Raw genomic sequence first — 23,679 nt, 5'->3', positions numbered from 1 at the left:
TGTTTTGGGATGAAGATGAAAGGTTGGATGGCTAATAATTTTTTGCAATTAAATGAAAGCAAAAGCGAAATTCAGATTTTAGGCCACTCTAGGACATCGGTTTTTAATTTAGGGTCTGTCTCTGTAAATGTTCAAACCTATGTAAGAAATCTTGGGGTTACATTTGATTTGTTACTCAACTTTACTCAACAAATTAGCACAGTGGTAAAGGGCAGTTTCTTCCATCTGAGATCAATTGCTAAACTGAAACAATAATCTGGAGACTGTAATCCATGGTTTCATAACACCACGCCTGGATTACTGTAATTCTCTTTACTGTGGCCTGCCTCAAACAGCAATTTATCATCTGCAATTTTCCAAAATGCAGCAGCAAGTCTTCTTACTGGAACAAAAAAGAGGGATCACATTACTCCAACTTGAGTGTCTTTACATTGGCTCCCTGTAAAGTTTAGATTTGATTTTAAAATAGCTGTCTTAGTGTACAAGGCTTTATCTGGTCTTGCACCAAAATAAATCAGTGACTTTCTGATTCCTTACTCTCCTCAAAGAGCACTTAGGTCTAGTAATCAGCTTCTCTTAACTGTCCCACATTGTTGCTGTAAAACCAAGGGTGGCCGGGCTTTTTCAGCTGCAACTCCTAAACATTGGAATAGTTTGCCTGTAAATGTGAGACTTGCTCCTTCACTAGCCATTTTTAAGTCTGTTCTCAAATATCAATGTCGATGCAAAGACGTGATCAGACTATGCATCAGACACGTCCTCGCACGGGACGCGATGCCCCGCATTTGGCATGTATGCCACTTATCTTTTTGATCGTTATAATAGCATACGTTTTCTGTAAAGATACGAATCAAAACAACTCACCTGTTGAATAAAACGATCGGCATCTCTTTCTACTTGAAGTTTGTCACAAAGCTACTTCCGCATTTGTCCACAACACTGTTGTCATGTGATTTCTACATCAGTAAAGTTGGCAACAAAGGGTAACTAACATCATTGACAGGTGACTGCACTGCCCTGTGTCACTGTTTAGAATGGGAATTTTCTCATGATTTACAAGTAGTTGAAAACATTAGAGATATTGTTAGTAATCAGATGGACAAAATATATAACACTATCCTAGTGGTTTTTGGATATTTTACTGCAAATAACTTACAAATTGTACCTTTAATATGAAGTATGTAACTGGGATACACTTATGGTTCATATAGTCTGCAGCTTCTCCACAATGAAATTTATTTGAGTTGCTGTCAAATTTTTTGTGATGTTTGTTGCTTCACATCTTTGAAAGCTTTTTTAGAGATTTGCTGGACACACAGAGAAGTAAGCAAACTAAATAATCAAGGAGATTTATATCTGTTCTCTTACCTTTGAGTAAATATAAATTGTAATCTCAAAGTCTGTAAAAATTTCCATTAATAAATGGTGGTTTCCTGTACATCTGTTCATCTATATCAGATAAACCAAAACAAACATTGGTTGGTCATTTTACATATCAGATGGCCACTTGGGGAGTTCTTGGCCAGAAAATGTCAAAAGCCTGTCTAGGCTGCAAACGTTAGACAGACAAAATGTTGTTAGGCTAGTCACAGTAGCTAAACAGTCATGCTAGTAACAGACTTTTGTAGGACTAAGGTTCATTCACATTAATGATAATAACAATGACTAACTATGAAGTTTTAATAATCACTCTAAATATATGAAAATAAGGAAGTCCACAGTATAACGAATCAGATGAATGGTATTGTTGGAACAACTTTCAGAATGTTTTATTAGCTGATAAATGCTAACTATTGACTGAATCTATTTGACTTTAAACAGCTTTTAAACCAGCACGTGCTTAGAAAAAACTGATTTTTATCATGTGTTGGAGTGGAATTTATCTTTATAGATATTGTTCTTCATGTAAACAGGCCTTCACACATGCAAATGCAAACTCAATAAATTCACTAGCCGTGTCAAAAATGGCTGTCATAAGCAATTTTTGAAATGCGGACAAATGGGTAGAGAAACAGACACAGATGCTTCTATCATTTGTGTTTGTTAAGAAGGGAGAAGGAAAGCAAGACAGTATGTATCAGATTTCATTAGTATGGATCTTAGTCAGGCAGGGTGCCATATTTGCAGAGAATGAAAACAAGGACAAATAGATAGAGGGATACAGGTATTTCAGCACTTTCTATTTAAAATAGTAAGTTTTGTAAACAAAAACATCTATTCCTATAATCTGGTGTTTATCTTACTTTTCTCTCTGCCTCAATCCATTCCGTCTGCTAGTTAGGTTATGAGTGCTGTTGCTCTATATAAAGCTAGCAGACATTTCAGTCATACAGATATGACATTACTTTCCCTTTTATTCTATGCACAGTAAAAATTAGAGTTTATGTTCAAGGACTGAGAGAGAGAGAGAGGCAGGGAATAGAACGAAGGTGAAAGTTATAAAGGGGAGTCTGGGGACAGAGAGAGAGAGAGAGAGAGAGAAAGAGAGAAAGAGAGAGAGAGAGAGAGAGAGAAGGTGGTTGGCTTAAACACTATGGAGGACAGGAAAAGAGGTGGAGAAAGAGAGACGGGTGAGTGAAGAGGAGACAGTGACTTCCTGGCAGTTTATCATATGGAATGTCCAGCCCTGCTGCGGTGGCGATTAACGACAGACAGTCAGGCGTCATGGTAACACACGACCCCATGGAGGGATGAGTGAGACGTTGGGAATCTGATGACACCCCAGGCATGGGGACTTGTGGGTAGGACACATTGACGGATAGCCAAAGTGACACATAATATCAGGACTCTCTCATATGCCTACACATATTTAGACTCAAATACACAAACGATTCTCACAGATTACACTGTGTTATGAAACAAAACTTTCTGCAAACTGTTTTTTTTTTTTTTTGGAAAAATTATCAGTACAGAGTTGCTATTTTATTTTCAATTCATTTAGTTCTGTTTACTTTGCAGTTTTTGTAACCTTACAAAAATAATGCAGCTTATTATCTTTTTGTGTGTGTGTGCGCACGCTTTATAATTTGCACAAGATCAGCACTGCTGTGGAGTAGCCCAGTATCTACATGACTCGACATAGATATAGAGAGAAGCAGCTCCAGCTGCAATATTCTTCCACAAGATGCCTGCAGTTCTGCATATTAACCACTAGAGAACCAAAAGTTGTGGACTGGAGTTGTAAATAAATGCACACACGCACACAGCTCTTTTGCCTTTTGTCAAGAATGAGTCATTTATACATGTTTTAACATAATTTATTAATGACTAACGTAGGCTATAGGCCACTTGGAAGTTGGAAGAAAGAAATAAAATAAGTTATCTGTAACATCGTAACATCTCAGCTCTCTAAATAGGCCTAGGCATACACTTAATAAAAATTAGTCTTTCTTAACAAATTAAATGAAGATAAATTCTAAATTAAGATCGGTATTTGTAGTAACGAAATTAAAATAAACGCTCCGTTGGATTTGCTTTACCACTTCTCTCCACAATCAGAACTTTTCAAGTCAAAACTAGTCAAAACTTTTCCACAACTCAGACTTTGCTTTAGTTGCTGTTGCAACCAAAACGTAATCGCCAGAGGCAAGCCTCCGTTACATCTACTCAGCATCCATTTTCGTATCTTTTTCGCGCTAATTGAAACGCATCACATGACCGCTCATTTACCGTGCAAGCCCAAGCCCATGATATAAATTAATTATAAAATGATAGAAATTAAGCCCGAACTCGTCCGAACCCATCGGGTTTGGTTAAAGATCTTCAGCTCTAGTGAGGAATATCTGAGGTCATATTAACATTGCAGAGCGGCAAGGCCCCTGGTCCCGATGGCTTTCCCATCAAATTTTATAAGAAGTTTTTTGCTAAATTATCTCCACTCCACTCCTATCTCAAGGAACTCTGCAAAAGTCCCTTACTGAAGCATTGATTACACTTTTGTTAAAGCCACAGAAAGAACCAACACAATGAAGCTCATATCGACCAATTTCTTTGTTAAATGCAGATGTCAAAACTATAGCAAAATTACAGGCTATTCGTTTAGAGTCTCCCCTAGTCAGTATCATCTCAGCAAATCATACTGGTTTTATAAAAGGTCTGCACAAATTTCCCAACATTCGTCGCCTCTTAAATCTTCTTTACACCTCCCCATCTCAAGACACCCCTGAAATTGTAGTATCATTAGATGCTGAAAACACATTTTATAGAATGTAATGGGATTGTCTTTCGTTAGATATGGATAGGTTTGTATTCAGCACCAGATTTTTTGGATGGATCTGTCTGTCATAAACATCTACAGTTGCTTTCATTGTTACTAATAAATTGAGGTATATTTTTTTATTTGTGCCCATTAAGCCCCCTTTTATTTACAATTGCAGTTAAACCATTCCATTGTCTGTAGCAATAAAATCCACACCCTCTTTTCATGGCATATAAAATGGGGTGTCGAACATAAGCTCTCATTATATGCAGATGACCTGCTTCTTTACATTTCAGATCTTTTAGCCTTATCGGGCTACAAGTTGAATATCTCCAAAAGTGAATTCATGCTTATTAATACACTTGCCAGGCATATTCCTGACTCTGTGTTTCCCTTTCGCATGGCAAGATCTGAGTTTAAATATCTGGGTGTTAGTATGATACAGAACTTTTAAGGACTATATGAAAATAATTTTACTCTATTGATTAAACTTAAATCTGATCTTCTTAAATGGAGGATTCTCCATTTGTCTTTGGTTGGCAGAGTGAACTGGGTTAAAATGACATTTTTTCCTAGATTTTTATATCTATTTCAGTGCCTCCCTATCTTTTATCTAAAGCCCTTTTCAACACATTAGATAAACTTATTTCCAGTTTTTTATGGGATGGGAAGACCCCTAGATTTTGAAAGAGTTTCTCCAAAAAAATAAGAGTGAAACCTAACTTTTTATAATATTATTGGGCAGGTAATGTCCAAAAGATAATCTATTGAATGCATTTACCAGCAGATATCGATTGGTTTGAAACAGAATCTAAATGCTGGGCAGTAACCTCTTTACATGCCCTGGTAACATCTAGTTTACCTATTTAAATAGCATAACACACAAGAAATCCAGTTGTTCCCTTCATTCTTAAAAAAATGGACTCAGCTAGGTCAGCATTTGAAGTACTTTTGCTTCAGAGCCCAATATGAAATAAACATGCAGTCCTCCTTGCCAAACTAGACTCTGCACTTAAACGGTGGCAAGATAAGGGCTTTGCTCAGTTTTTCGATCTTTGGCGAAGTTTTAATGATCTGCATTCCAAATTCAATCTTAATCAAACTGTCCTTTTCAGTTATTTTCAGATACATCATTTTGTAAATGACCAAAGCCCATCATTCCCAAGCATTCCCTCAAAGTCTTTTGCTGACTCCTTTAGAAGTACATTTTCATCTACGAGGCTTTATTTCAAGAATATATACAATTATCATGTCTTTATAGTGAAGGCACAGACTAAATTAGAAGTAGATGGGAGAAAGAGCTCGGAGTAATATTTTCAGAGGAACTTTGGAAGAATGCCCTACGTAGAGTGAATGGGAGTACCGGGCGATGAATCGAGTAAAGACAACTAAACATTATTGCTTTTACATCCTTATTGGCTCACAGACAAGTTTTACTACATTGGAAATCTACAAATCTGCCTAAAGCATTACACTTCAGGATTTTATATTATACTTACACTTGGAAAAGATTAAATATTCAATTAGAGGTTCCCATAAATTCTCTTACAGTATGTCTGCCAGCCCTTATTATCATATTTCTTTGATATAAATATACTTCCTGGGGAGTAATGGGATTTATATTGTTATTGCAAATTCTTCTTATTCTCACCCCTCTCTTATGTAGGGTATATGTTGTTCATCACAGTGAAATGACACTGTATTATACGTGATCCAATTACTTTTTTTTGTCCTCATTATTACTATTAAATTATAAAATATTGCATCTTTGTTATCTTTGGTTTATTTAAATTTTCTTTTAAATCATTATTATTATTATCTATAATATAAACAATACAATCTCCGTACAAACAATAGCATTTGTATTTGGAATAATATGTGTGATTTAGCTTCAAGAATAAAGTCATCACACTGTTATTGTTTAATTTACTGCAGAAAGGGTGCAATTAATGTTTAATCTTAGGTGTCAATTCATTATTTCTTGAAAACATGCAAACTTCACAGAATGTTACTTTTTTTGTAATGGAGACTATGTTATAAGGTTATTGAGCTGTGCACATCATGTGGGAAGTGGGAATTGTGGTTTCTTATTATACCGATTCAACAGATTATGTCAGAATTGTTGGATAAAGTCGAGACATCGTGAAGTGGGACAGACCTTAATTTGGGGGGAGGTGGGAACAAACAATCCTGAGCACTCATAGAAGGTTAACACAGACATCTGCAGAGCATAAACAGACACACATGTACTAGATAAACTGCAGCTCAGTTACTGCAGACTGTGGGTGTGTGACTGATTCAATCGGAGAGGTGAAAGATTTCATCAGTGAGAACAAGACTTTTTGTTTTGTGCTATAGGCCTGGAGCTACACTCTTACAAATAAAGGTTCCAAGAGGGGGGTTTCGCAGCAACAGAAGAACCATTTTTGTTTCCCCCAAATAATCTTTCAATGAACACTTCTTAATTCTATTTATGTGTGTGTTTTATGCATAGGTGATATATTCTTTAAACACTAAGAATGAGGAGCAAGAGGCAACTCTGCAGTCACTACGCCGTGTTGCCACGGAGATGCAGGGCAGCCTCCAGCCAACCACAGATCAGGATGAAGAAGAGGAGGAGTCAGCATTTATTCTGAGGACACGCCTTCTAGAGCTGCAGGCCACCGTAGAGGAAGTAAAAACATAAATGGTCACATATAAACACGTATTTTGTAATTGACTCATTATAAGTATATTAAAATAAGTATATTAACATGAAGAGAATCACTTCATTTTCTTAGGATTTGTGGATGTGTATCCATTTCAGGTGGAGGAGCGCGGACAGAGGGCTGAAATAGAGTATGCGGAGCGCATAGCCATGTTAACCCAAGAGACATCAGATCTGCGCAGAGACTATCAGAACCTGCAGACAGATAGAGACAACCAACACAAATTACTGCAACAAACACAGGAGGAAAACAAGCGCTTGGAGAATGAGTGCCAAGAGCTACGTAGAGCCAGAGATGAAGAGAGAGAGAGAGAGGAGGAGGAGAAAATGAATAGAGTGGAGGAGGAGAGGAAGAGAGAGATGGAGGAGAGGAATCGCGAGTCACAGGAAAGACAACGAGTAGAGGAGCAGTGTGAAGAAAGGTTGAAAATGGTAAGAAAGGAGCTACAGGCTCTGAAGGAGGAGAAAGAGAGAACAGAGAAGGAATGGAAGAGAGATGTGGATGACTGGAAGAAGAGAGCAAAAGAGATTGAAGAAGAGAGGAGGGAGGAGCAAAAGGCAGCTGAGAAGACACTACAAAAGAGCCTCAATGAACACATCAATCAGTGGCACCAGAGGGAGCAAGAAAACCGCAAGTCCCAGAATGCAACACTTCAGCAGAGGCTGAGGAAAGCAGAGACGGACTTGGAGGTTCAAGAACAGAGGTTGAATGAGAGCAACAGACATTGCAGCAAACTTCAGGAGAGAGTAGAGGTACACATGTGGGTCCAACAGGGCCCAAACTTATGCCTATGTGTAATTAAATATATATATATATATATATATATATATATGTGGTTTCTTATCTTTCTTTTTATATTTATTTAAAAAAATCTCTCTCTTTCTGTCTCTCTCTCTCTCTCTCTCTCTCTCTCTCTCTCTCTCTATATATATATATATATATATATATATAAGTATTGTTCTATTTAATACACAGTATAAATATAATAGACATTCGGTATATTTAGATTTTACTTTTGTTATCCGACATACAACATATGCCAAAATAAATATGCAGGTGATCCGGTGTGGAGACAGAACCAGCCAAAAGTGAGAATAATTTGGTTTAATGAAATTCAAATGATATACAAAAAAAAAATAAAAATAAAAACTGAATATTAAATTTGACACACAAAAAAATGTCAAACACAAGCTCACATTACATTATTAACATGGAAAAACTGAAAATTATGATTTCCAGGCCTGATAATTCATGAAGATGTATGTGGCGAATATAAATGTTTCTATTTATGCATAGCAAAAACAAAACACTCATTGTGTACACACAATCCAGTATTGCTTTACAAGACATTTCACATAAATTCACTTGACTGACCATGTGTAACTGACCTTTCAGCGGGGTGTTCGTCTCAGTGTAAGGGGGCAGTAATTACTGCTGTGACTGACACTTCCGAATCTAATTGAGACAGAGATTAGAGGGACCAGACAAACACCCACAATTACCATCACTCAGACACACACAGCTGTGTAGAAACAGATGGCATACCAGACTTAAACAGTTCGTGACAATACCCCACAGATCTGTAGTTGTTTTTTATACAACAAAGTCTGCACGGAACCTGCAGAATATAAAAATAACATCGGCTTTTTTAAGTGGGACACAAAAGTAAGTCGTTACACTTAGTATTTAGTACAGGATAAAGCCAAGTGATTAAATCAGTAAGAGTTGCTAGGCATGCAACATTGACTCCTCCGTCTCCGATGCAGCTTTTTACATACACTGCGGCTAATGCGCATTAGATGTGCCTAAAAATGCCAGGCACAGAGAGAGATGAGTAACACCCTCTCTGCTCTGGCATGACATCCTTCACAGAAAATTAATCAGAGGCACCTCAGATCTGCAAACTCAGAGCCGCTGCTGTGATGTAATCAAAGGTTTGTGGGCTCAAAGTGTTCATGGGGCGGGCCAGAATTGACTGATTAAAGTCATCTTGGGCTTCATGGGCCTGACAGATGATACCATTACGGTTGTTCATTTCTGCCGCAGGATCATTCAATAACAGGGTCCTGCAGAATAATGGACAACTAAATTTTTTAGAAAGTGTGAGTGGTGCTAGGGTGGTTGTCAGGTGGTTGCAATGCAGTTTCTGAGGTGTTTGCAGTGGTTTTTAGTGTGTTGCTATGTGGTCTCTATGGTGTTCTGGTTAGTTAGTGTGATATTCTCATTAATTCTTCTAAAGAAAGTGGTTAAGAAAGTGAATACGGTATTAACATAAATTCTAGGAAGTTCATAAGACTGTTCCTAAGCATAATTCTTGAAAAAAATCACACTTTTTTTTTTTTCTTCAGAAGAAAATGACAGGCTTCCAAAGAAAAAACAATAATTAAAAAAATAACATTGTTAGGAAATACAAAATAGGAATAAAACACATTCTTAACTTTATTTGTTAAGTTGGAAAAAACTAAGATAATATCATTTCATGTGCATATCACAAACAGTACAAGTTAGGCTTTGTAGGTTAATACCTATGGTTAGGGATTCTAACCCCTAATAAACCCCTAATATCCCTTCTAACCCTAATTCCGGATATAGACTACACAATTTTAGGCCGTTAATTGTGAACAAAAGGCTAAAATCTGAGGCAGATCCGTGCTCATTCACATGAGTGACGATTGATTGAATGAGGTGATCTGAGAGAAGTGCCGATACGATGCCTATGCGCAGAGCCTTGCAATGTATTTTGACTGGAAATGTCATCATCAATGACCTACAGCCAATGAGAGAGCAAGATACAGGGCAAGGGAAATTTCAGGGGGAGGAGTCATAGTCTACATTGCTGTATTTTTTACACAAGACAGAAATATTGAAATATTGTATCATGTGTGACCCTCAGTCGCTGATCCGGCATGTTACAAGCAAACGATTGAATGGAGCATTAATTCAATGCATTTGTAAATTGTGTAGTGTATACCCAGCATAAGTTTAAGCAGTTGTAATAATTATGCTGATTTGTGTTACTCATTTCTTTTACAGGACCTTGAGGAGCAGTTGGAGGATGGGCGTCACCGGGTGGCCGAGGCTGAGGCTGAGGCAAAGAAGGCAGAGGAGGAGTTAGCTGTAGCCAAAGAACGATTATTACTGCAAGAGAATGAGCTACAGAGCAAGTCAGGTGCACATACACAGTGCAGATCAGTAAAAGGCTTGTGTACTTACATTTGTCATCATTGGAAATCAAATTAATCAGATATGCTAAATAATTATTTAAACTAATAGCTTTAATCTTTCAAAATCAATAGTTGGTAGAAGATATTTCAAAGAGAGTCTATTAAATAATTTAATAGACAAAATAAAAAGTTAGTTTTAATTCCATATCACTGAACAGAAGCCACAGACGTTCACTTTGCAATCAAGTTTGTCAGTCTGTCCAAGGTAGTTTTAGGAGCCATTTACACAAGACATATTTTCAGTGTTTTTTCAGTTCTATTTCTATAATTGTTGGTCCACGCAGACATGTGTCAGATGGACGTCTTTGCCTTTTGCGTCACACCTCTTTTTTCAGTCTCCCAGCATAAGTGCCCTGTTTTCGCTGTCTCGAGATCTGAGCATTCTGTTCCGTTCCATTGCACTGCATCTGTCTTGTTTCTCAGGAAACAAAGCTAAAGCATAATTGTGGTACTTCGAGCTTAAATTGCTCTGATGGTATAGGAAAATGCCTTTTTATAGAATTAAAGCATAGGATTACGTGGCATGATTGTTTTTTTTTTTTTGGATTAGCAATTTAACATTCATTAAAAAGCCTTTATTACAATATAAACATCTGCCTTTTTAGAAGTAAATAAGTTGACAGTTTACTGTCAGCAGTTATCGTTTACAGTCTGTTTAATGTTAATTGTTCCCGTGTTTATTTTTACATCTCTGTAGAAATTATTGCTTTTGTCATATGACACTAGAGATCACCAGCTTGTTCACTGATTGTTCTGCTTCCTTTGATCTAATTACCATCTTTCTCATTTCTGCAGAGGAGTTAATGAGCCAGAGTTCATCTCAGGTGAGGGTCTCTGCTGAAGTGGAAGAGCTAAGGTCTCAACTGAGTCGTCTCAACATTAGAAACAAAGAGCTGGAGCTTCAGAACAGTGGCCGATCCAATGACCACGCTCGCATGCTTAAACAGGCAAGCCATTCAAGTCATGTATGAAGGATTGTATTTCTAAGTTGAATGCACATGAACAGCACCACAATGTCATCATTACATTTAATTTAGCCCTTAGTTGGGGGTGTGTAAGCAGTGTTAATATTATTAACTAAGATGATTAAAAATAATTTTCAGTGAATGGAAAAAGCTGAAATAACATGAAATATTACTAAAATATTATTAAAATGTTAAAAGAAAAACTTGAACTGAAACAAAATTAGTTAACAATATTACCCTAATATTATTACACTGTCAACTAGATGCAATAAAAATGACTAAAACAGAAATAAACATAAGCTAAGTTAAACAGAATCTTAAAAACAAATGAAATGACAAAGGCACATCACAAAATTAAGAAAACTTAAACTAAAATTAAAATTAAAACTAAAAAATGTAAAAATTAAAGCTCATTCAAAATATGAATGAATACTGTAATAACTGATAGATGGCATATTAACAGCACAATACTTTTTAGCTTAAATGAATTAAAATAAAAAACAAAACATTTTTTAAGGGAATTTAGGCATCACAAATAAAATAATACACTATAGAAATTACTGTGATTTGCTGAAGATTACAGTTTACAATTATTAGTGTTTTAAGGATTTAAAAGAGCATTAGATTAGAGCAAACCTAATCTAAAAGTAAAAATAGGAAAAATGAACATGCACAATTAAATATCCAACATCAACTAATACTAATAAAAATAATAATAATAATATTTACTGAGAGCCAGTGGAAGAAATCTACCTAAAATTCATCTCAGAGCGAAAAATTCGGAAAAACGCGCTACTGTTTTTAATCAGCTGTACTGTACTCTACAGCACGTCGAACACATAAACCACACGGTGAAATTGTATGAAATCACATCACAAATTAGGCCTGCCATCTCAGACACACAAATACAAATGAATAAAGCACACTATAAAATGTTCTCTGAAAAGCGTTTGTATGCAGAGAAAGATCAGCCAAGCCCTTTAAACATCTTAAACCATCACAACTGACACACCAGAGGCTTAAAAAGCGTAGTGTCATTCTTTTGAGACTACAGGATTACAGTTTTATGTCATTAAGAATCATGTGTGTGTTTCAGCATGCAGATGCTCTATCCTCTATGCGTCTGGAGCTGCAGCGAGCTCACACTGAGGAGATCAGACGCCTTCAGCAGGAGGTGGAGAACGAAAGAAAGAATGACAGACAGGAGCTGGAAGAAGAGAAGAAAGAGGTTCAGCAGAAGATGGAAGAAGAGAAAGTAAGGCTGAAAGAGCAACTTCGGAAAGCACTTGAAGAAGTGATACGCAAACATGCCAGTGAGCTGCGGCAAGCACATGCAATGCTGGATGCAGAGAAAAAGAAGACACAGCAGGTACGACAGATTTCAACTGTGGTTTGCACTTGCAGACACACTAGCTTTGCTTAAGAACATTATACCTTCTCATTTGCTCCTGGTACTACAAGAGTGAAAGGTGAGCAATCGGAAATGACTTTCTGTAAATATTTTAATGTCTAACAAAATTTAAATGTCTTCCAGTAACAAAAGACAGAGACTGAACATGAGATTTTAGGAATATTCTAAAAGAATATATAACGAGTATAATCTGTACGCTTACCCAACTATATTAATGTGGCTTTATTGTTACAGGGAAATAAAAATAATTTTCTTTGTGCTTTGTTTATAGACACACTTTATTATTCACAATGCAAATCTCCAAGCCCAAGTCCATTCAGTCCAATTATGGAAACTAAGCTGCAAAAATGGGTCATTCTGAAACCAGAATCACATTAACATATGACGCATATTCTGCATTCAGAAACTTGGCCCATCCTTATGAACATTCAGAGATTAGCCATCATATCATAACAAGTCGCATAAAAAGTCTTAAAGGCACCGAAGCTAAAACAGCCTATTTAAATGTTTAGTTGAACCAAAAATAAAACTTCATTTATTCAAGCTTTGTTTCATTCTCACATGAATTTCTTTCTTCTGTGGAACACAAAAGGAAAATGTTCACCCTCTTTCATGTAATGAATTCCATAAAGAACAAAATAACACAATAAAATATTATAAACGTGGTCAATACAACTCATGTGGTTCTAAAGTAAAAGACTGAAATATAAGTAGATAATTATTTTGCTGGAAACCTTATTTTGTTCAATGGCATTGAGCAAAATTCTGCTCAGAATCTTGGCTTGTGATCCACAAAAGGAAAAAAGAAGGTTTAGAATTACTTTAAATAAATATTCTATTTTTGTAGAGCTAACTCCAAAAGTTAAAAAGGGTGGGAAATGGTTATGTTATATTAAATTAAAATTTTGCTACAAGAAAGTGTTCCTGTACGGGATGGATGGGGGAGATAAACAAATAAAAACAGCCGCAATGATGTAGAATACATGTCTTTAAAACTATTTAAAAAGTAACTGGCAAAGCAGTATTAAAAAGATCTGATGTATAATTTGATATTTTTGTTGAAATATTTTTGAAATTAAGAGATACATGTATTATTATGTTGGTTTGACTACAGATTGAGGAGCAGATGAAAACCGGAGGAGAAGATCGAAAGGCTTTAGAGACAGAGAGGGAAGAGCTACAAAACCAACTACAGCTGTCCAACAGGGAGGTAAGTTACTGCAAAGAATACCATTACATTTATCCTCTTAAAAGCCAAAACAATCGTGGATATGTTTGCATAACATTGTTGACCTACTAATGAATCACCACAAACATGCTCAGTCCTTCTGCTTAAATACGCAGAGACAGACTGAGAAGCCCAGAGCTCTCCACATGACCATGATAAATGAGAAAACACAAAGAACATTTGTAGTGCCCAAGGCACAAGGCTTCGTCTAATGCTTCATCTAATATGCCAACAGGATTGGAACAGGTTTATGATTACGAAATAGTGCTTAATAAGTGACAGCTAGAAAGAGGATTGTTGTTTTAGTGCTTTGTTGCAGTGAAGCAAGCATTAGTTTCAGCTATTTATCAGAAAACCATTTGTTTTAAGTCAAGTTAAATATATGGATTGTAGTGGTATCCTAGTGTTTAATGATCTAAGTTGGTGCACATAAGGTTGAAGGTTAAAATGCCTCTAGGGACAATTGTTGAAAAATCCTACGCTAGGTTTTCTGGCTCATTTGTTTCCAAGTGTTTTTAACACTGGCCTTAGGTGTGCATGCAGCTACACCCAAAAAGTACTAAAATGATCTACTAAAGCTCATCTGCTTACACGTTTATAGGATGTCATGCATTTTTTCTGATTTAACTGAATAAATATACCATTTGATGTGTGCTTCCAAACAACTGCAAAATAGTGGGCGGTATCATTGCAGGTGGATTAAATAGAACGTGCGAAATGATTTATGAATCCTGAAAGCTGTTTCAGAAACGGTTACTGTGTGAGCAAATTAACAGGACTGAAAGGCAGGTAATCTAATTCCCGCTGTGCACCATGCTGTCACTTTAGCAGAACTTTGAGAACGAAGGACACATAGTGCGACAGTACTGCTGAATTGCTGACATTATTGTGATAATAAAATATCCTCATGAGCGATGGTTTTGTCCGACACTAAATTTAGAATAGAAATCATAAATTAACTTAAACTTCACATTGCCAAGATATTCAAACAGAACTATCATGGGTTATATTTCATATTTCAATCACTTCAACATTGCTGTCTAACTGACTGCTCTCTTTCATAGGACCTGTTGTCCACAACCTTATAGGGACAAAAAGGTTGTTCGTGACCCACCCTTTGAGAACCGCTGCTTTAAATATTGAGACACAGATGACTCAATTTCCTATGACACCTTATAAGCTCATTAATATTTTTGCTCTTTATCAACAGGATCATTGAACATGCCATCAGGCTTCTTCATTGTAGCTGTTACAAAGAACAGTGCCATTATGGACTATGTGCTTGTCCTGCTTTAAACATAATGGCATTCAGACATTATGCACAAATATAATCAAACTAAAATTGCAGAACATTAATGAAAAAGGAAAATGGGTCTTTTTAGTCTTCAACAACTTCAAGTTCTGTGTTATATTCAAGCTTGTAATCAACAATAATGATTCAAAAGTGTTTTTCAGTTGTTGAAAGAAGTCTTTTATGGTCACCAAGATGCATTTATTTGATCACAAATGCATTAAAGACAATCATATTATAATAGTTTTCTGTTTTAATAGATTTCTTATTATACTCAGTGTTGAAAATGACTGGTCCTTTTGTAACATTGATCAATGAAATAAAAGTATTCATTTCTTAAAAATAAAAAAACAGAACAACTTTGCAGAAAAACTTTTGAAAGATAGTAAAGTTGATTACAAATTACACCTCAGTGAATAACAGAAATTAAATATATATATATATATATATATATATATATATATATATATATATATATATATATATATTCATAAATGGTGACAACATTACAGATTAAATAACATTATTTTTGACAATATTACTGGTAACTGAGTGTAGTAAGAAAACAAATTACTCTTACCACTATCTAGAGAATGGATTCAGACACACCCTATAACAATCCCCATTGTATCCCCTTGAGAAAGCACTTTAAATAAAGACTATTCTATAACAGAAGATCAGTTTCTTTGTATAGGCCGCATGAATTATCAAGCTTGAGTGGATTTCACATGCTGTTAAGGTCTTTGCTGATTTAAGATGTATTGGCTTGCAGATGGCGAAATTGGAGGGGGTGATTCAGATGCTGGAGAGAGAAAGAGAAGAGGAGAAGGAAAGGGCAAGAGAGAGAGAGCAGGAGTATGCAAAGGTGGAGCGACAGTCAGCATGTGGCCCAGAGTGTGTACGTGTGAGAGAAGAACTGGAAAACACACACAGCAGTATGCAGCAAATACAGGTTCTAGCTCTTTTTGCTCAACACACTCTTCCATTTGACATGTGGTCAAAGTGTCAGTGATGTCCCTTTCCATTACTGTGCGGCTCTATCACACGTACACACAAGCATACACAGATCTGCAATTCCCTTAAGGCAGGACAAGGTTCTGCTGATCTCAGCAGATCTGTGCCGCCCAGAGGAAAGAAAGACGTTAATATTCACCTAGCAACCAATCGACTTCTTTTTCTTCCTTAATCCATGGATCTTTCCTTCCATCCATGAATCTTTCCATCCTTGTCCTCCTTTCTTTTTATGTCTCCCCCAGGAGGAGTTTGCTGCACAGAAGGAAGTGTTACAGGCAGAGATTTCTGCTCTACAGCAAGAGAGAGACATTCTACAACAGTCCAATCATAGCATAGAGGAGAGAATCAGGTGTGTGAAATGAAAGTGAGACATGAAGGGACAGAAAGAGAAATTTGCTCACATTACATGTGTGTTTCTAATAGAGTCTGTTAATTAAAATATTTAATTGTAATTCATTTTAATTATGTTATTAATACATTTTTGGGTCATTTAGATTCCTCAGTGTGCTCAGCAAGGCACTTAATTTGATAAAAAATAAAGATTACAAGTTATTTTAATATTTGGTAATATTATAACTAGTGTCATTGTAAACAAATGTATTCTTGTGCTGGAAGCAGTCATTACTTCAGTCCTCAGTGTCACATGATTCTTTATTAGTCATTTGAAGATTTAGATTTTGTGCTCAATACATTTTTTTTTTTGTTAGTATAAATGTTGACAACATTTTTTCTGCAGAGAACATTTTTTTCAGTATTCATTGAATGTAAAGTACAAACTATAGAGTAAAAATAAATAAAATACAATTTGTAAAAATAAATACATTTTATCACCAGTTTTGATCAGTTTATCGCATCCTGTCTTTCAAAAAATGTAAAAGTCTTACTGACCACAAACGTAGTGTGTATTACTGCCCCAAAATGGATGAATTTAGTTTTTGTATTTTTCTGCAACAGATCACAATGCACTTACCTCAGTGCTAATATGCAGTAATTGAATAAAAATCTTAAAATAATTTAATACCCTTTATAGACTTTTTGGCAGTATCACAAAAACAAACAGTGCTGTTGTTCTGAATGTGTCATGCCTTATGATCAACCAGAGCCATGCTGATACTTAGCAATCAGCAACTGTGGCAATTAAAGGCAATACAAACGTAGGGATACAATTATAATAACATAACAAAGTCTTCAAACACATATTGGTCAATTAAATTGAGAAACAAAACTAAACCATTATACAGTATAAACATATTAGTCAAATGCGATGTGTTAACTTTGACATCCCTAGTTTCTAATAATGTGTAAAATGGGTATAGAGTGCAATTTCATTCATTTAAATGCAAATGTATGTGTGTAGGCTACAGTTTGAGAAGCAGTTCTCTGATCAGATTGTGGAAATGAAGAGAGAAAGAGAGGAAGAGATCAGAAAGAAGAACCAACAGTGGCAACACAGAGTAGAGGAACTGCAGACACAGGTAACACACAGACAGTTTCCTCAGACCCACCAAACACACGGTTCGGGCTATCAGCATTGTTTTTCTGTCTTTGTGTGTAGTTGGAGGAGAGGAGAGTGCTCTCAGAGAAGATGGAAGGAGAGAGAGAGAGACGTTACGGTAATGGAGAGATGGAACGAATGAAGCAGGAGATCCAAAAGACGAGAGATATGAACAGCACGCTCAGATCTCAGCTTCACTCCACCATTCAAGAGAAAGAGAGACTGATGAGGAAGCAGTTACAAGTGCGTCAGGAGATTTCTTATGTTTAAAATATTTATCATTACTAATGAATAATCATAAATAATAAATAACAATTAACTGAGAGAGCTGCTAAAGGGATCATAAAAAAAACATCATATACTCTCAGGTTATTCCAAACCTCTGACTATTTCTTCCTTCATTTGGAACAAAAAATAAGATATTTTGAAAAATGCTTCATCCATATAATTCAAGAAATTGGGGTCCAGTGATGTTTTGAATTTCAATGACTGAGTGAACAGAAAGCATTGAAATGATTACAGCGCACGCACACACACACACACTTTGGAAAGAACTTTGTTAGTTATATAATGTTGTTCTATAGGTGGTAAAAGAGGAAGATGAGGACGAGGATGAGGAGGATGGAAAGGCTACGGGAGAAAGGGAAGAGGAGAGGGCAAAGCGGGGGTGGCGTGAGCGAGAGGAGGAGTTGTTGCGTGTGGAAAGGTTAAATCACCAGCGTGCTCTTCAGGCCCTGGAAGCACAAGCCAATGAAGAACTCCAGTCGGAAAGACAACGCTTGCTCACACAGCACAAACTACAGCTGGGTAACCATCACAACCCATACAGAATGTTTTTGCAAATATCATAGTCACATTCTTGATATATTACTTTTAGATACTATAATACTACTTACACTGCAGTCTGAAGGTTTTACCTCTTTGTTGCCATCTCTGTTTGAAAACCTGGAATTGCCTTTACTTGCGGAATTATCTTCATTGTGTGGGTTGTACTCTGGCACGGCTCCAGCATGGATGAATCTAATGTTTTGAGGAGTGTGTGTGGCTGTCAGACACCGCACCAGTGTGAATCCTCTATTTAGTAATCAGCGATCTAGTCTACATTTTGGAATATATGATCCAAAATAAGAATTTTCACTGTATATTGTTATCTGAACAAGTAAGTAACGTCACTTTTGTTCTGACCAACTTAGGGAAAAATAATTATAGTAAATTGTGCTTCCAATGGTGATTTAATCGAATGATCGATTAGCTCATATCACATCAAGCCGTGCAAATTATTATTAGTTATGCTTTTTTTCTCAAATTATTAATGTTAATATCAGCATTGCGACTATGACTAAGTGTGTATTTGCGTGTAGATCAAAATTTCTTTACAGTCTAAAACCTACCCATACCATTCGAATTAGAAAACATTATTAGAACCTAACCGTTGTTAATCGGACTAAAGTAAGACGAACACTGGTTTTGAACACTGGCTGGTTATGTACTTGCTCAAATATTGATTTTGGATAATTTTTAACTAAAAAAAGTTACGGATTGCAGCTTTAAGTCTATTTTACAAAAAGGACACAAAAAAACACCACCAATGGGGCAGCAAGATGGTGTAAAATAAGACAAAACATTTCTATGATATAATTAGTTCCCTTAACAAAATTTAAGAACCATTTTTATTTGATATTGGACAACCCAAATATACTGTATGAAGTAAAAATATAAAAACAATGTGTGATTTCTAGATCTGAAAAGGTTAAAGTGGAAACCATGAACAACATTAAATTACGTACTGTATTTATTTAAATAATTATACAAATAATTATGTATGAATTTTTTTTATTTTTTATTAATGCTTTTTCAGTGTAGATACAATGGAAATATCTTGGTGTGTCTTCAAATATTGCCGTTGACAATGAGGGGACCCTGGGTGATGGAATCAGAAAGGTTGAGGACCTCTAAGACATAAGGCAGTGCATATAATCTAATACAACTCACATAAACAAAATTATAACAAAATAACACATACTAAATATTGTGGACTATACATGAATACAGCTAATCAGCAACACATTAGAATTAAATTTGCGTTTTGGCCCATGGCATTTCAGTTTGAATTAGTTTCAGTATTTATTTATTTTTTTTTTAATACAGACATTAAAATGAATGAACATGAATCAATGTAACTTATTTAAAAAAAGGTTACTGGCCTATATTTTCCAATTCAACCTACTCTTCTGTCATTAGGGATATGAATAAGAATGAATGTTAATTAAGGACTAAAATGGAGCGTAATAATATTCAAACAGCAGACAGAAGAGACTAGCAGGGATATCTTTGTTTATTAAAAGGTTTTAATATGCTGAATGCCATATTTGCAGAAATATTCTAAATGCTTTATTAGAACATTGTAATTGTAATTGTAAGTACTGTCATTATCTGTCATAATGAGTAACGTATATAATAGAAGGTAAGGTTTGTGTGAAAAAATCGTATTCTTTTACAATGAACTGATGATTATGTATTGCATTTGGCACAACAGCACCATCTTGTGCCACCGACTAAAGTAGAGCAAGACTGAACACAGCGCATATAGCATGTCTGATCTAATGTGTCTTCCAACTGTGTGTGTGTGTGTGTGTGTGTGTAGACAAGCAGAAGGCAGAGCTGACCCAGCAGCACACTGAGTGGGTGAGACAGGTCACCCAGAGACACATGCAGCAGATCGAGGACCTTCAGAACGAAATACACACACACACACAAATGATGGCCCTGCAGCAGGTAGACATACAAACCACACAGACAGACAGACAGACACACATACACTGCCTCAAGGGGTTCATCACCCCACGTCTCTCTCTCTCCCTGTTTGTCTCCTCCTCAGGATCTGAAGCAGCAAAACCGCTTACAGTCACTAGAGAGACAGCTGGATGAGAAGAGCAGTGAGGTTCAGGAGCTAAAGAGAGAGAACGAAGATCTGAAAGAACGCATGAGTGCAGTCATAGCACAGAAAGTAGAACAAGATGACCATAAACAGAAACACAAGAGGTCAGTACCAAAATAACTACAGGCACAATCACACATGGAAGGTCAGTAACAAGATGACCTCAAACACGCACGCAGACAGGAGGTCAGTAACAAGATGACCACAAGCACACTCGAACGGGCGTCAGTGGCAAGACTGACTGCTAAGTAGTACACATTGCTGCTATTCTGGTCAAGAACTGCTTACTTATGCCCATTATTCACTGACAAGGGGCCCATTTGAAACTGTTCCATGTTTCCACTACTCTGCATTAGCTCCTTAAAGGGATAGTTCTCCCAATTACTCTGCATTAGCTCCTTAAAGGGATAGTTCTTCAAATTATTTACCCTCGTGTCATTCCAAACCCATTAAATGTTTATCTCAGAAACACAAATTAACATTTTAATTAAACCTGAGAATTTTCCATCTTCCGTTGACCATATTAGATGTGCTCTATGTGCATGTATTGATAAATATTTATGTGAAAAAAAGTCTACATTAAATCTGGTCATCTTATCAAGCTATATGTTTCTTCAGAACACTTTGATTGCTCAATTCATAAGAATTTATTTAAGAATGTCTTTATGAACTGTTTGAAGTTCTAAAGGAATGAACTTCCAGTGGAGGTATTTAAATATCTTATGATTCATAAAAAAATATCTCTTACAGGTTTGAGAGTAAGAAAATTATGACAGTTTTTTTTTTTTTTTGAGATAGAGAGAGAGAGAGAGAGAGAGAACTAACCCTTTAAACCTGCTGGTGTCAAACCAGGAAACACTAACATAAACGTCCACATCAAGTAAATTTTTCTCAACAGTAACAACTCTATAGCACTCTATAGGATGCAGAGAAGACATGCATGTTCAGCTGATCTTGTTGATATTCATGTCATTTGCACATTGGCTTTGGGCAGTTTATTATTGCTTTTGTCCTCTAAAATAATTTGATTTTATTCAAGTTTATTAAATTCAATGTCATGTTCTAATCGATTGAAACCAGTTTTATGTGTGACATATTAAATAACTACTGGCATCTTGTGATGGCATGAAGAATCTGAATTAAATTAAAATAGCTTTTAAATCTCTTTTCAAAACTCATAGGACTTATAAATTTAATTTGTAGGCAGACAATGTACTATAGTAACAATGCCATCTAAAACATTGTTTACTTTGCCAGTTATTAGAGTTTTCAGATCTCTCTGCTCCTGGAAAAGCGTAAAGGCACCAACCACATGCTGTGACGTGTAAGGCAAAGTAAATCTAATATCTGCTGTAGGCCTGAGAACAAAGTAGAATATACATGCGTGATATTGATGTATTGTGTCTGATGTGCAGTTTCTCAGAGGAACATGATGAGGCGGGTAAAGCAGTTGGGTCGGATCACAGGAATGACATGGAGAGTGTGAAGAGAGAGCACAGAATGGAGATCCAGACCATACTATCAGACTTCACCAACGCCCAAACACGACTACAGGCCCGCATAGTTGCCTTGGAAACAGAGTACCTACTCCTCCCACATCAATAATGCAAAACGCAAACCATACATACGTACAGAATTAACCCAAGCAAGACAATATATGGCAATGTCTTGTGACTTGGATTTCCTTCATATTTCCATAGAACTGAAGCGAGTAAAATTCCACACACTGCATGCTATTTAATGAAATATATTGGCTAATTTAATAATAATCGCCATAAAAATGCAGTGCTTACAGGTCTGTTTAACACATTTTCCTATATTTTACCACTGCTTAACATTGTACTGCATCATATAACAGAGTCATAATTACTCATTTCAAAAAAGTTGTACAATACCTTATAGTTCAACAACAAAGTACAGTTCAAATACATAAGGTTCCGTTAGAATGATTCATATTATCTATATAAGCATGTCATGTTATGTCAATAATACAAGTTTTACAGTGTTTTAGTGCCATATTAAAATAAAACATTAGATTTAAAGAATAAAATCAAAACATTATGAAAATAAAGGTTGCATTTTCCTGGTAAATAAAACTTTCAAATATTTTTGAAAATAAATCGTAACATGAGAATAAAGACATAAGATTTTGTAATGATTAATGATAGAATGCTACACCTTTATTGTCTGTTCTAATCTAATTGTGAGATTATTCTCTAAACATTTGGACTTTTTTTCTTTTCTTTACTAAAACAGTTCAAGTGTTGCATTTAATTAATATTTGTGTCTGCTTTGTGTGCTTGTATTTTATGATTGTAGGTTGAGAGAAAGGGAAGAAAGGGGGAAGAGGAGAGTAGAAGACCTGCACACAATTGCTAAACTACAGGACAAGCTCAGCGAGAGAGACCAACTCATCAAAAGTCTAGTGGTTAGACATGCACATACACAAACAAGTACGAGACACAAGACGCTAGTAGCCTTCTGTCTCATCACATCATTTTTATTTTCCTTTCAGGAGGACCTCCACCAGCTATCCCAGCATCCAACTCAGTGCAGCGATGAAATATTGAAGCCTTATGACTCTAGGACACAAGCAGGGACCCTCACACCTACTATGAAGGTAGCACTCATTTACACTTTTTCAAATCCCAGTCCATTCATCTAGTATCATACAAAAACTAAAAGAACATGATTATTAAAGCTTGGACTTGATCTGTTGCCTTGTTTATAGAAAAAAGGGGTTGAGGAAACTAGCATCCCAAACCTCTGCTCGTATGATGGGGGGTCACCGAAGGCCAAATGCTCACCAGTTATGGAGCGTGGTAGTCTGGAACAGTGCGGGCGAGGGAATACCCTAACAAGGACACACACACCCACCTCCTCTCATTCTGAACACAGAGCCTCCTCTATCAGACAGAGCCGCCCACCTTCACAAGAGGTGCGACATCAGCCACCACCTAAAGTCAACTACAACCAGCACATCAGGTAATCACCCGCAAAAAAGCCAATCCAGAAAACTCCTGGGAACTTTTATCTTTTCTTTTTGAGATAGATTAATACAAAACTAAATGTATGTCCTATGTTCATGTGGAGAATTAATAATATATAATTACATATTTTTCATTGATTATATGCTTTTATCCAAAGCAACTTCAAAATTCTTTGTATATGGTGCATCTTCTGTTCTGAGATGAATCATCTCATATT

General features: G+C 36.1%; 1 protein-coding gene across 1 annotated transcript in view; it reads left to right on the top strand.

The window, feature by feature from the left end:
* Nucleotides 1-23,679, top strand: part of fam184b (family with sequence similarity 184 member B) — a 32,607-nt gene that overhangs the window by 7,476 nt on the left and 1,452 nt on the right. The window contains exons 2-18 of the mRNA XM_026203726.1: nucleotides 6,693-6,872; nucleotides 7,005-7,658; nucleotides 9,940-10,075; nucleotides 10,926-11,077; nucleotides 12,192-12,464; nucleotides 13,621-13,716; nucleotides 15,798-15,977; nucleotides 16,282-16,388; nucleotides 17,397-17,514; nucleotides 17,595-17,777; nucleotides 18,119-18,341; nucleotides 20,179-20,309; nucleotides 20,413-20,576; nucleotides 21,888-22,052; nucleotides 22,792-22,900; nucleotides 22,988-23,092; nucleotides 23,204-23,457. Coding sequence (XP_026059511.1) covers nucleotides 6,693-6,872; nucleotides 7,005-7,658; nucleotides 9,940-10,075; nucleotides 10,926-11,077; nucleotides 12,192-12,464; nucleotides 13,621-13,716; nucleotides 15,798-15,977; nucleotides 16,282-16,388; nucleotides 17,397-17,514; nucleotides 17,595-17,777; nucleotides 18,119-18,341; nucleotides 20,179-20,309; nucleotides 20,413-20,576; nucleotides 21,888-22,052; nucleotides 22,792-22,900; nucleotides 22,988-23,092; nucleotides 23,204-23,457 — 3,230 coding nt within the window. The remainder of the gene's footprint in view (nucleotides 1-6,692; nucleotides 6,873-7,004; nucleotides 7,659-9,939; nucleotides 10,076-10,925; nucleotides 11,078-12,191; nucleotides 12,465-13,620; nucleotides 13,717-15,797; nucleotides 15,978-16,281; nucleotides 16,389-17,396; nucleotides 17,515-17,594; nucleotides 17,778-18,118; nucleotides 18,342-20,178; nucleotides 20,310-20,412; nucleotides 20,577-21,887; nucleotides 22,053-22,791; nucleotides 22,901-22,987; nucleotides 23,093-23,203; nucleotides 23,458-23,679) is intronic.

Source organism: Carassius auratus, chromosome 26 (assembly GCF_003368295.1).
Source record: "Carassius auratus strain Wakin chromosome 26, ASM336829v1, whole genome shotgun sequence".
Lineage (NCBI taxonomy): Eukaryota > Metazoa > Chordata > Actinopteri > Cypriniformes > Cyprinidae > Carassius > Carassius auratus.
The sequence above is the reverse complement of the archived record's forward strand: the minus strand, read 5'-3'. Positions and strand labels throughout refer to the sequence as shown.